The sequence below is a fragment of the Ranitomeya imitator genome, chromosome 2, assembly GCF_032444005.1.
Source record: "Ranitomeya imitator isolate aRanImi1 chromosome 2, aRanImi1.pri, whole genome shotgun sequence".
Classification (NCBI taxonomy): Eukaryota; Metazoa; Chordata; class Amphibia; order Anura; family Dendrobatidae; genus Ranitomeya; species Ranitomeya imitator.
In genome coordinates, this window is record NC_091283.1 from 614,240,800 (window position 1) to 614,255,126 (window position 14,327).

The 14,327-nt window shown below is 47.9% G+C and overlaps 2 protein-coding genes across 3 annotated transcripts in view; one reads left to right on the plus strand and one right to left on the minus strand.

Moving 5' to 3' along the window:
• Nucleotides 1-7,243, minus strand: part of MBTD1 (mbt domain containing 1) — a 108,761-nt gene extending 101,518 nt beyond the window's left edge. The window contains exon 1 of the mRNA XM_069752496.1: nt 7,085-7,243. Within this exon, the coding sequence (XP_069608597.1) occupies nt 7,085-7,105 (21 nt within the window). The 5' untranslated portion in view covers nt 7,106-7,243. The remainder of the gene's footprint in view (nt 1-7,084) is intronic.
• Nucleotides 7,244-7,331: 88 nt separating this feature from the next.
• UTP18 (UTP18 small subunit processome component) overlaps nt 7,332-14,327 on the plus strand; it is a 62,951-nt gene continuing 55,955 nt past the window's right edge. The window contains exon 1 of one of the 2 annotated variants that reach the window (XM_069752498.1): nt 7,332-7,492. The gene's annotated coding sequence lies outside the window, so the exon portion shown is untranslated. Of the gene's footprint in view, nt 7,493-7,719; nt 7,741-14,327 lie in introns of those variants that run through there. The other variant, XM_069752499.1, reaches the window with a different exon arrangement.

Below are 14,327 nucleotides of genomic sequence, written 5' to 3' on the forward strand. Positions count from 1 at the left end.
ACACCCCAGAGCTGAATTCATTACACACATATTACGTCTCTAGTCATTACACACATATATTACTTCTCTAGTATAAGTTATATCCTATACACTACAGAGCTGCATTCATAATTCAGCCAGTGCAGTCATTATACACAAACATTACTTCTCTAGCATAAGTGACATCATGTATTACACTCCAGAGCTGCATTCATTAATTATTATTATTATTTATATAGCACCATTAATTCCATGGTGCTGTACATGTGAAAAGGGGTTACATACAGGGTTATAGATATCGTTAACAGTAAACAAATTTACAGTGACAGACTGGTACAGAGGGGAGAGGACCCTGTCCTTGCAGATTACATTCTTCGGGATAATGGGGAAGAGACAGGAGGTCGGTATGTTGCAGCACTGATGGTGGTGAGGCGGCAGCTCGGGTGGTCGTGGCAGCAGCTCGGGTGGTCATGGCGGCAGCTTGGGTGGCCGGTGACGTGGCGGCAGCTCGGGTGGTCGCTGACGTGGCGGCAGAATGGTTATTGCAGGCTGTAGGCTGTCCTGAAGACATGGGTTTTCAGGTTCCGTCTAAAGGATCCAAGGGTGGTGGATAATCGGACGTGTTGAGGCGTGGAATTCCAGAGGATGGGGGATATTCGGGAGAAATCTTGGAGGCGGTTGTGTGAGGAACGAGTAAGTGTGCAGGAGAGTAGGAGGTCTTGGGAGGATCGAAGATTACGTGAGGGAAGATAGTGGGAGATTAGTTCAGAGATATAGGGAGGGGACAGGTTGTGGATGGCTTTGTAGATCAGTGTTAGTAGTCTGAACTGGATTCGTTGGGGAATTGGGAGCCAGTGGAGGGATTTGCAGAGGGTGAAGCAGGGGAGTAGAGAGGAGAGAGGTGGCTTAGCCGAGCAGCAGAGTTGAGAACAGAGTGGAGTGGTGCAAGGGAGTTAGCGGGGAGGCCACAGAAGAGGGTGTTGCAGTAATCGAGGCGGGAGATGATGAGGGCATGCACAAGAGTTTTAGTAGATTGTGGGCTGAGGAAGGGACGGATTCTGGCAATATTTTTGAGTTGGAGGCGACAGGAGGTGGCAAGAGTTTGGACGTGCGGATTGAAGGACAGGGCAGAATCGAGAGTTACCCCGAGGCAGCGGATTTCAGATGCGGGAGAGAGCGTGATGCAGTTTACCATAATAGATAGATCTAGGGGGGATACGGAAGATGGGGGAAAGATGATGAGTTTGGTTTTGTCTACATTGAATTTTAGGAAGCGAGAGTTGAAGGAGGAGGATATGTCTGAGAGACACTCCGGGATTCTGGACAGAAGAGAGGCGACAACTGAGCCAAAGAGGTAGATCTGAGTGTCGTCCGCATATAGGTGGTATTGGAAGCCATGGGACTTTATGAGTTGTCCTAGGCCAAGGGTATAGATGGAAAAAAGTAGAGGCCCAAGGACAGAGCCTTGAGGGACTCCAACAGAGAGGGGGCGGGGTGAGGAGGTAGTGTGGGAGTGGGAAACGCTAGAAGTGCGGTCAGAAAGGTATGAGGCAATCCAGGACAGGGCAAGGCATTTGATGCCGAGGGAAGAAAGAATCTGTAGCAGTAGGCAGTGGCTGACTGGGTCGAAAGCAGAGGACAGGTCGAGAAGGAGGAAGATGGAGAACTGTCTGTTAGCTTTGGCTGTGAGTAAGTCATTAGTAATTTTGGTCAGAGTAGTTTCGGTGGAGTGGTGGGGACGAAAGCCAGATTGGAGGTTGTCAAGGAGAGAGTTAGATGAGTTAGGTGGGAGGACAGTTTACCGTGGACATGCCGCTCAAGGAGTTTGGAAGCAAAAGGGAGCAGTGATATAGGGCCAAAGCTGGGCATAGCAGTTTGGTCAAGGTTAGCTTTTTTGAGGATGGGTGTGATGGTGGCATGTTTGAAGGCAGAGGGGCAAGTACCAAAAAATAGCGATAGGTTGAAGAGATGGGTTGGGGCTGGAATGAGCGTGTTAGTGAGGTTGGGGAGCAGGTGGGAAGGGATGGGGTCAAGTGCACAGGTGGTGAGGTGTGATTTGGAAAGGAGAGTAAGTTCTCCTTCAGTGATGTTGGAGAGGGAAGTTATTGGGGAAAGGCAGAGATCTGGTATATGGAGTGTTTGGGGTAGTGGAACAGTAAAGGTTTGCCTTATTTGGTCGAACTTGTTTTTGAAGTAGGTGGCAAAGTCCTCAGAAGAGATGAGGGGAGTAGGAGGTGGCAGTGGTGGTGGGGGCAGAGGAGAGAGTTAAATGTGCTGAACAGTTGTTTTGGGTTGTAGGATAGTGAAGATACAAGGTTAGTGGAATAGGTCTGTTTAGCAGAAGTGAGGGCTGGTTTGAAGGCAAGTGTAGCCTGTTTGAAAGCGGTGAAGTTGTCCGGCAGGCATGTTTTTTTCCAATGCCGCTCCGCGACCATGGATGCTTGTCTGAGTTTTTTGGTGAGGTTGTTATGCCAGGGTTGCCTATTGATTTGTTGCACTTTGCCATGCATGAAAGTGGCGACTGAACCTATGGCTGATGTGAGGGTGGAGTTATAGAAAGCGGTGGTGCTATCCATGTCGTGGAGTGATGATATGGAGGACAGAGGTAGAAGAGAGTCTGAGAGTCTGTGAATGTCTAGGTGTGCAAGGCTTCTGCGAGGATGTGGTACTGGCTGGACGTGGGGGGCGGGTGAGGAGGACAAGGAAGAGAAGGTGAGTAGATGGTGGTCAGATATGGGGAAGGGAGAGGTTGTGAGATTAGATAAGGAATAGAGGCGGGTGAAGAGGAGGTCTAGCATATGTCCGTCTGTGTGGGTGGCTGTGGAGGACCACTGAGTGAGTCCAAAGGATGAGGTAAGGGCTAGAAGCTTGGAGGCTGCTGGTTGGCGGGTGTCAGTAGGGATATTAAAGTCACCCATTATGATGGTGGGGATGTCAGCAGAGAGAAAGTGAAGAAGCCAGGTGGAGATCAGAGGGAGAGTAGATACGGACAGAGTGAACCTCAAAAGAAGGGAGGATAAGGGAGTGTGGGGGTTGGATAGGGTTGAAGTAGCAGTTTTTAGAAAAAAGAAAACCCACTCCTCCCACCATGTCTGTTGCCAGAGCGAGGAGTGTGGGTAAAGTGGAGGCCACCATAACTCAGTGCAGCAGGGGAGGCAGTGTCAGGGGGCGTCAGGCAGGTCTCAGTGATGGCCAGGAAGGAAAGGTTGCGGGAAGTAAAGAGATCGTGGATCATGTGGAGTTGATAATTCAGAGTGTGCATTCGTACAAATATTGTACACTAGATGGTGACTCGATTCTAACGCATCGGGTATTCTAGAATATCTATTTATGTATGTATATAGCAGCCACATAGTATATAGCACAGGCCACGTAGTATATAGGAGCCATGTAGTATATAGCAGACAAATGCTACGTGGCCTGTGCTATATACTATGTGGCTGCTATATACATACATATTGTAGAATACCCGATGCGTTAATACAGGCCAAGCAATATATAACAGTCGCCACGTAGTATATAAATGCCGGCGGTAGCGCACTCCGTAACCGCTGCTATTAACCCTGTGTGTCCCCAACTTTTTACTATTGATGCTGCCTATGCGGCATCAATAGTAAAAGAAAGTAATGTTAAAAATAGTACAAAAACAAAAAACCTGCTATACTCACCCTCCGTTGTCCGCTGAGCCGCTCGCGCCTGCCGCCATCTTCCTTTCCCAGCGATGCTTTGCAAAATTACCCATAAGACCTAGCGGTCTCACGAGACTGCTAAGTCATATGGGTAATTTCGCAAAGCATCCTGGGAACGCAAGATGGCGGCAGCCGCGCGCCCATCTGCACAGCGCCGTTGGATCCCAGGAAGCGGAGAGACGGGACGCTGAGGAGCAGCGACCAGAACGGTGAGTATGTTCAACTACAAGGGGCCCTCGGATTGTTAGGTGAGTATGTTTATTATTTATTTTTTTAACCTGTGACATACGTGGCTCGGTAATATAGTACCTCACTGGGCAATATCCTACGTCGCTGTGCAATATACTACGTGGCTGGGCAATATACTACGTGGCTGGGCAATATACTACGTAAATGGGCAATATACTACGTAAATGGGCAATATACTACGTAAATGGGCAATATACTACGTAAATGGGCAATATACTACGTGGGCTGGGCAATATACTACGTGGGCTGGGCAATATACTACGTGGGCTGGGCAATATACTACGTGGGCTGGGCAATATACTACGTGGGCTGGGCAATATACTACGTGGACATGCATATTCTAAAATACCCGATGCGTTAGAATCCGGCCACCATCTAGTAAAAAATAAACATACTCACCTAACGATCCGAGAGGCCCCTTGTAGTTGAACATACTCACCAATCTGGTTGCTGCTCCTCAGCGTCCAGTCTCTCCGCTTCCTGGGATCCAACGGCGCTGTGCAGATGGGCGCGCGGCTGACGCCATCTTTTGTTCCCGGGATGCTTTGCGAAATTACCCATATGACTTAGCGGTCTTGCGAGACCGCTAGGTCTTATGGGTAATTTCGCAAAGCATCGCTGGGAAAGGAAGATGGCGGCAGGCGCGAGCGGCTGAGCGGACAACGGAGGGTGAGTATTGCAGGTTTTTTGTTTTTGTACTAGTTTTAACATTACTTTCTTTTACTATTGATGCCGCATAGGCAGCATCAATAGTAAAAGGTTGGGGACACACAGGGTTAATAGCATTCTGTTACCGCCGGAATTAACCCTGTGTTAGCGGTGACCGGAGGGGAGTATGGAGCGGAGCGCCGGGGACACTGACTGCGGGGAGCGGAGCGCCGGGGACACTGACTGCGGGGAGCGGAGCGCCGGGGACACTGACTGCGGGGAGCGGAGCGCCGGGGACACTGACTGCGGGGAGCGGAGCGCCGGGGACACTGACTGCGGGGAGCGGAGCGCCGGGGACACTGACTGCGGGGAGCGGAGCGCCGGGGACACTGACTGCGGGGAGCGGAGCGCCGGGGACACTGACTGCGGGGAGTATAGAGCAGCCATTTTCTTCCAGACTGTGCCCGTCGCTGATTGGTCGTGGCCGTTTAATTCAGACAGTGCAGTCACTATACACATACAGTACTTCTCTAGTATAAGTGACATCCTATACATTACACTCCAGAGCTGTATTTATAATTCAGACAGTGCAGTCACTATACACATACGTTACTTCTCTAGTATAAGTGACATCCTATACATTACACTCCAGAGCTGCAATCATAATTCAGCCAGTGCAGTCATTATACACATACATAACTTCTCTAGTATAAGTGACATCCTATACATTACACTCCAGAGCTGCATTCATAATTCAGCCAGTGCAATCATTATACACACACACATTATTTCTCTAGTATAAGTGACATCCTATACATTACACTCCAGAGCTGCATTCATAATTCAGCCAGTGCAGTCACTATACACATACATTACTTCTCTAGAATAAGTTACATCCTATACATTACACTCCAGAGCTGCATTCATAATTCAGACAGTGCAGTCACTATACACATACATTACTTCTCTAGCATAAGTGACATCCAGTATTACGCTCCAGAGCTGCATTTATAATTCAGACAGTGCAGTCATTATACACATACATTACTTCTCTAGCATAAGTGACATCCAGTATTACGCTCCAGAGCTGCATTTATAATTCAGACAGTGCAGTCATTATACACATACATTACTTCTCTAGCATAAGTGACATCCAGTATTACGCTCCAGAGCTGCATTCATAATTCAGACAGTGCAGTCATTATACACATACATTACTTCTCTAGCATAAGTGACATCCAGTATTACGCTCCAGAGCTGCATTTATAATTCAGACAGTGCAGTCACTATACACATACATTACTTCTCTAGTATAAGTGACATCCTATACATTACACTCCAGAGCTGCATTTATAATTCAGCCAGTGCTGTCATTATACACATACGTTACTTCTCTAGTATAAGTGACATCCTATACATTACACTCCAGAGCTGCATTTATAATTCAGCCAGTGCAGTCACTATACACATACATTACTTCTCTAGTATAAGTGACATCCTATACATTACACTCCAGAGCTGCATTTATAATTCAGCCAGTGCAGTCACTATACACATACATTACTTCTCTAGCATACGTGACATCCTATACATTATACTCCAGAGCTGCATTCATAATTCAGCCAGTGCAGTCACTATACACATACATTACTTCTCTAGCATAAGTGACATCCAGTATTACACTCCAGAGCTGCATTTATAACGCAGCCAGTGCAGTCACTATACACATACATTACTTCTCCAGCATAAGTGACATCCTATACATTACACTCCAGAGCTGCATTTATAATTCAGCCACTGCAGTCATTATACACACACATTACTTCTCCAGCATAAGTGACATCCTATACATTACACTCCAGAGCTGCATTTATAATTCAGCCAGTGCAGTCATTATACACACACATTACTTCTCCAGCATAAGTGACATCCTATACATTACACTCCAGAGCTGCATTTATAATTCAGACAGTGCAGTCATTATACACACACATTACTTCTCTAGCATAAGTGACATCCTATACATTACACTCCAGAGCTGCATTTATAATTCAGACAGTGCAGTCATTATACACATACGGTACATTACTTCTCTAGTATAAGTGACATCCTATACATTACACTCCAGAGCTGCATTCATAATTCAGCCAGTGCAGTCATTATACACACACATTACTTCTCCAGCATAAGTGACATCCAGTATTACACTCCAGAGCTGCATTCATAATTCAGCTGCAGCAGTAATTATGCACATACATAACAGGAATATCCTGCAAGGACATTGTACCAATAATAGGACCCTTCCCAGTAAAGGATGCATAGAGGAGTCCCACCTGGGAGCAGCAGAAGTGTGAATGCAGCTCTGCAGTGCCCACATGCTCTGGATGAGCAGCCTATAGGGTGAGGGCACAGAGCAGCACGTACGAGGCACGGGCTGCACACACTCTGCCCCCACAGTGTGGGGCCTCGCTGCAGCCCAGGAATGACAACAAAGCCTGCTGCCGGCCAGCCCCACTCACCAGCTCCGTAGCCTTTTCCATCAGCCCCTCATGGAGGTCCCGTGTGTGAGTTCCCAGCGCCGTGGAAACCAGGCAGAGAAACGTGATCTCACCTCAGCACAAAAACAATGAACTCTAGCACAACATCAACAAAACCAGCAGCACGCCGCCACTGCGCCTGCGCGCCCCGAGGCTTCTCATAGGCTCATCCCTTGGCGGCCACCCCCACTTCCGGCGGAAGGCTTGGCTGTGCGTCCCGTAGCAGGGCGGATGTGGGCGGGGCTCTCGGTCACTGACGCCCAGTCGCTGCTACACAGAACCCAACTTCACTGCTGATACTAGTGGCGCGGAGTGTAGAGGCAGGTGCGGGGGGCGGGGTTCCGCTCTACGGGTCAAAGGTCAGAGGAAGCTCCACGTGGTTTCGCAGAGGTAAGTTCGGTGGTCGGGCAGCGGTCCGTCCTCTGCACACCGTGACTCACCCTGGAGGCCGCCGTGCTGAGCCAGTGTAACGTCATGGCTGCGGTGCCGGGGACCGTGATCGGTGCTGCACAGGTGCAGGGATAACACTGCTTCCGGTGACCGGGCCCTGTATTATGTAGTCCTCCCTGTGTGCAGAATACCTGCTGCTGGCTTTCTGCAGCTTCGTCCCAGTGTGTCAGCTGAGGATCCATTATTCTGTAAGGGAGGCTATGTCATCTATAACGTGCACCCCTGGTACGTGTTGTGCCCCCACACCTGCCAGTGTCACATGACTTGTCTGTAGGATCAGTAGGCCCCCAGGTTGGTGCAGGGGTTCCTGTGTCGGCTGTTTGGTCATGTGACACTGGTGAGTCTAATTCTGGGGCCATTGATAAGTTGTCTAGCGCTAGACAACCCCTTTAACCCCTTCATGACCCAGCCTATTTTGACCTTAAAGACCTTGCCGTTTTTTGCAATTCTGACCAGTGTCCCTTCATGAGGTAATAACTCAGGAACGCTTCAATGGATCCTAGCGGTTCTGAGATTGTTTTTTCGTGACATATTGGGCTTCATGTTAGTGGTAAATTTAGGTCAATAAATTCTGTGTTTATTTGTGATAAAAACGGAAATTTGGCGAAAATTTTGAAAATTTCGCAATTTTCACATTTTGAATTTTTATTCTGTTAAACCAGAGAGTTATGTGACACAAAATAGTTAATAAATAACATTTCCCACACGTCTACTTTACATCAGCACAATTTTGGAAACAAAATTTTTTTTTGCTAGGAAGTTATAAGGGTTAAAATTTGACCAGCGATTTCTCATTTTTACAACGAAATTTACAAAACCATTTTTTTTAGGGACCACCTCACATTTGAAGTCAGTTTGAGGGGTCTATATGGCTGAAAATACCCAAAAGTGACACCATTCTAAAAACTGCACCCCTCAAGGTGCACAAAACCACATTCAAGAAGTTTATTAACCCTTCAGGTGCTTCACAGCAGCAGAAGCAACATGGAAGGAAAAAATGAACATTTAACTTTTTAGTCACAAAAATGATTTTTCAGCAACAATTTTTTTATTTTCCCAATGGTAAAAGGAGAAACTGAACCACGTACGTTGTTGTCCAATTTGTCCTGAGTACGCCGATACCTCATATGTGGGGGTAAACCACTGTTCGGGCGCACGGCAGGGCTTGGAAGGGAAGGAGCGCCATTTGACTTTTTGAATGAAAAATTGGCTGCACTCTTTAGCGGACACCATGTCACATTTGGAGAGCCCCCGTGTGCCTAAAAATTGGAGCTCCCCCACAAGTGACCCCATTTTGGAAACTAGACGCCCCAAGGAACTTATCTAGATGCATAGTGAGCCCTTTAAACCCCCAGGTGCTTCACAAATTGATCCGTAAAAATGAAAAAGTACTTTTTTTTCACAAAAAAATTCTTTTAGCCTCAATTTTTTCATTTTCACATGGACAACAGGATAAAATGGATCCTAAAATTTGTTTGGCAATTTCTCCTGAGTACACCGATACTTCACATGTGGGGGTAAACCACTGTTTGGGCACATGGTAAGGCTCGGAAGGGAAGGAGCGCCATTTGACTTTTTGAATGAAAAATTATCTCCATCGATAGCGGACACCATGTCGCGTTTGGAGAGACCCTGTGTGCTTAAACATTGGAGCTCCCCCACAAGTGACCCCATTTTGGAAACTGGACCCCCCAAGGAACTTATCTAGATGCCTAGTGAGCACTTTAAACCCTCAGGTGCTTCACAAATTGATCCGTAAAAATGAAAAAGTACTTTTTTTTCACAAAAAATTTATTTTCGCCTCAATTTTTTCATTTTCACATGGGCAATAGGATAAAATGGATCCTAAAATTTGTTGAGCAATTTCTCCCGAGTACGCCGATACCTCATATGTGGGGGTAAACCACTGTTTGGGCACACGGCAGGGCTCGGAAGGGAAGGCGCGCCTTTTAACTTTTTGAATGGAAAATTAGCTCCAATTGTTAGCGGACACCATGTCGCATTTGGAGAGCCCCTGTGTGCCTATGCAATGGAGCTCCCCCACAAGTGACCCCATTTTGGAAACTAGACCCCCCAAGGAACTTATCTAGATGCATACTGAGCACTTTAAACCCCCAGGTGCTTCACAGAAGTTTATAATGCAGAGCCATGAAAATAAAAAATAATTTTTCTTTTCTCAAAAATGATTTTTTAGCCTGGAATTTCCTATTTTGCCAATGGTAATAGGAGAAATTGGACCACAAATGTTGTTGTCCAGTTTGTCCTGAGTATGCAGATACCCCATATGTGGGGGTAAACCACTGTTTGGGCGCACGGCAGGGCTCAGAAGGGAAGGCACGCCATTTGGCTTTTTAAATGGAAAATTAGCTCCAATCATTAGCGGACACCATGTCGCGTTTGGAGAGCCCCTGTGTGCCTAAACATTGGAGATCCCCCACAAATTACCCCATTTTGGAAACTAGACCCCCAAAGGAACTAATCTAGATGTGTAGTGAGCACTTTGAACCCTCAAGTGCTTCACAGAAGTTTATAACGCAGAGCCATGAAAATAAAAAAAAAAAATTATTTTCTCAAAAATGAATTTTAGCCCGCAATTTTTTATTTTCCCAAGGGTAACAGGAGAAATTTGACCCCAAAAGTTGTTGTCCAGTTTCTCCTGAGTACGCTGATACCCCATATGTGGGGGTAAACCACTGTTTAGGCACATGCTGGGGCTCGGAAGTGAAGTAGTGACGTTTTGAAATGCAGACTTTGATGGAATGCTCTGCGGGCGTCACGTTGCGTTTGCAGAGCCCCTGATGTGGCTAAACAGTAGAAACCCCCCACAAGTGACCCCATTTTGGAAACTAGACCCCGAAAGGAACTTATCTAGATGTGAGGTGAGCACTTTGAACCCCCAAGTGCTTCACAGAAGTTCATAACACAGAGCAGTGAAAATAATAAATACGTTTTCTTTCCTCAAAAATAATTTTTTAGCCCAGAATTTTTTATTTTCCCAAGGGTTACAGGAGAAATTGGACCACAAAAGTTGTTGTCCAGTTTCTCCTGAGTACGCTGATACCCCATGTGTGGGGGTAAACCACTGTTTGGGCACACGTGGGGGCTCAGAAGGGAAGTAGTGACTTTTGAAATGCAGACTTTGATGGAATGGTCTGCGGGCGTCACATTGCGTTTGCAGAGCCCCTGGTGTGCCTAAACAGTAGAAACCCCCCACAAGTGACCCCATTTTGGAAACTAGACCCCCAAAGGAACTTATCTAGATGTGTGGTGAGCACTTTCAACCCCCAAGTGCTTTACAGAAGTTTATAACGCAGAGCCGTGAAAATAATAAATACGTTTTCTTTCCTCAAAAATAATTTTTTAGCCCAGAATTTTTTATTTTCCTAAGGGTTACAGGAGAAATTGGACCACAAAAGTTGTTGTCCAGTTTCTCCTGAGTACGCTGATGCCCCATGTGTGGGGGTAAACCACTGTTTGGGCACACGTGGGGGCTCAGAAGGGAAGTAGTGACTTTTGAAATGCAGACTTTGATGGAATGGTCTGCGGGCGTCATGTTGCGTTTGCAGAGCCCCTGGTGTGCCTAAACAGTAGAAACCCCCCACAAGTGACCCCATTTTGGAAACTAGACCCCCCAAGGAACTTATCTAGATATGTGGTGAGCACTTTGAACCCCCAAGTGCTTCACAGACGTTTACAACGCAGAGCCGTGAAAATAAAAAATCATTTTTCTTTCCTCAAAAATGATGTTTTAGCAAGCAATTTTTTATTTTCTCAAGGGTAACAGGAGAAGTTGGACCCCAGTAATTGTTGCGCAGTTTGTCCTGAGTATGCTGGTACCCCATATGTGGGGGTAAACCACTGTTTGGGCACACGTCGGGGTTCGGAAGTGAGGGAGCACCATTTGAATTTTTGAATACAAGATTGGCTGGAATCAATGGTGGCGCCATGTTGCGTTTGGAGACCCCCTGAAGTGCCTAAACAGTGGAAACCCCTCAATTCTACCTCCAACACACCCCTAACCCTTATCCCAACTGTAGCCGTAACCCTAATCACAACCCTAACCCCAACACACCCCTAACCACAACCCTAACCCCAACACACCCCTAACCCTAACCACAACCCTAATTCCAACCCAACTCTAAGGCTATGTGCCAACGTTGCGGATTCGTATGAGATTTTTCAGCATCATTTTTGAAAAATCCGCGGGTAAAAGGCACTGCGTTTTACCTGTGGATTTACCGTGGATTTCCAGTGTTTTTTGTGCGGATTTCACCTGTGGATTCCTATTGAGGAACAGGTGTAAAACGCTGCGGAATCCGCACAAAGAATTGGCATGCTGCGGAAAATACAACGCAGCGTTCCCGCGCGGTATTTTCTGCACCATGGGCACAGCGGATTTGGTTTTCCATATGTTTACATGGTACTGTAAACCTGATGGAACACTGCTGCGAATCCGCAGCGGCCAATCCGCACCGTGTGCACATGGCCTAATTCTAAAGGTATGTGCACACGCTGCGGAAAACGCTGCGGATCCGCAGCAGTTTCCCATGAGTGTACAGTTCAATGTGAACCTATGGGAACCAAAAATCGCTGTACACATGCTGCGGAAAAACTGCACGGAAACGCAGCGGTTTACATTCCGCAGCATGTCACTTCTTTCTGCGGATTCCGCAGCGGTTTTAGAACTGCTCCAATAGAAAATCGCAGTTGTAAAACCGCAGTGAAATGCGCAGAAAAACCGCGGTAAATCCACGATAAATCGGCAGCGGTTTAGCACTGTGGATTTTTCAAATCCGCTGCGGAAAAATCCGCATAGGACCAGAATACGTGTGCACATACCGAAACCCTAACCCTAGCCCTGACCCTACCCTAACCCTAACCCTAACCCTAGCCCTAACCCTACCCCTACCCCTAACCCTAACCCTACCCCTAACCCTACCCCTAACCCTACCCCTAACCCTACCCCTAACCCTAACCCTAGTTCTTACCCCAACCTTAGTGAAAAAAAAAAAAATTCTTTATTTTTTTTATTGTCCCTATCTATGGGGGTGACAAAGGGGGGGGTCATTTACTATTTTTTTTATTTTGATCACTGAGATAGGATATATCTCAGTGATCAAAATTCACTCTGGAACGAATCTGCCGGCCGGCAGATTCGGCGGGCGCACTGCACATGCGCCCGCCATTTTGGAAGATGGCGGCGCCCAGGAAAGAAGACGGACGGACCTCGGGCGGCCAGGTAAGTATAAGGGGGGGAGATCAGGGCACGGGGGGGGCGTCGGAGCACGGGGGGGTGGATCGGATCATGGGGGGGGGTGGATCGGAACACGGGAGGGAGGATTGGAGCACGGGGAAGGATTGGAGCACGGGGTGAGGGATCGCTGTGCGGGGGGGGTGGATCGGAGCACGGGGGGGGGGTCGCTGTGTGCGGGGGGGGGATCGGAGTGCGGGGGGGTTTGATTGCAGCACAGGGGGTGTGATTGGTGCACGGGGAAGCGGACAGGAGGACGGGGGAGCGGAGCACAGGACGGAGGGGAGCGGACCACAGATCGGGGGGGTGGGGGGGCGATCGGAGGGGTGGGGTGGGTGCACATTAGTGTTTCCAGCCATGGCCGATGATATTGCAGCATCGGCCATGGCTGGATTGTAATATTTCACCAGTTTTTTAGGTGAAATATTACAAATCGCTCTGATTGGCAGTTTCACTTTCAACAGCCAATCAGAGCGATCGTAGCCACGAGGGGGTGAAGCCACCCCCCCTGGGCTAAACTACCACTCCCCCTGTCCCTGCAGATCGGGTGAAATGGGAGTTAACCCTTTCACCCGGCCTGCAGGGACGCGATCTTTCCATGACGCATATGCTGCGTCATGGGTCGGAATGGCACCGACTTTCATGACGCAGCGTATGCGTCAAAGGTCGGGAAGGGGTTAAACAAGTTGTCCACTACTATAAAAAATTTTTTTTTTCCATTAATCTTGCTATTATGTGCCACTGAAAACATCTACTGTGTTTATTTTAGCAATATTACCTGTTATCATGCTGTAGCAGCACATCTTCATTGCTGGATTCAGCTCTCATGGGGTTAATCGACAACTTCCTTATTGTGCCCTAATACTACAAGTTCCATGATGCTTTGCACTGCCACTAAGCCCGAACCTAGCACACCCACTCCAAAAACACACCCAAACCCCTCCCTCCTCTCTTTAAAGGGAACCTGTCACCCCGTTTTTTCAGATTGAGATATAAATACTGTTAAATAGGGCCTGCGCTGTGTGTTCCTATAGTGTATGTAGTGTACCCCGATTCCCCACCTATGCTGAGAAATACATTACCAAAGTCGCCTTTTTCGCCTGTCAATCAGGCTGGTCGGGTGGGCGTGATGACGTCGCTCTTTTCTTCCCCAGCTTTCCGTTGGTGGCGTAATGGTGTGCGCATGTTCAGAGTTGGTGCTGCACAGGAATGACAACAAAGCCTGCTGCCGGCCAGCCCCACTCACCAGCTCCGTAGCCTTTTCCATCAGCCCCTCATGGAGGTCCCGTGTGTGAGTTCCCAGCGCCGTGGAAACCAGGCAGAGAAACGTGATCTCACCTCAGCACAAAAACAATGAACTCTAGCACAACATCAACAAAACCAGCAGCACGCGTTCTGCGCTATTGCCCCTGTCATCGGTGGGGGCGGCCATCTTCCTGGGGCCGCGCGTGCGCAGATCGAGTGCTCTGCTGCACGGGGCTTCAGGAAAATGGCCGCGGGATGCCGCGCGTGCGCATTAGAGAT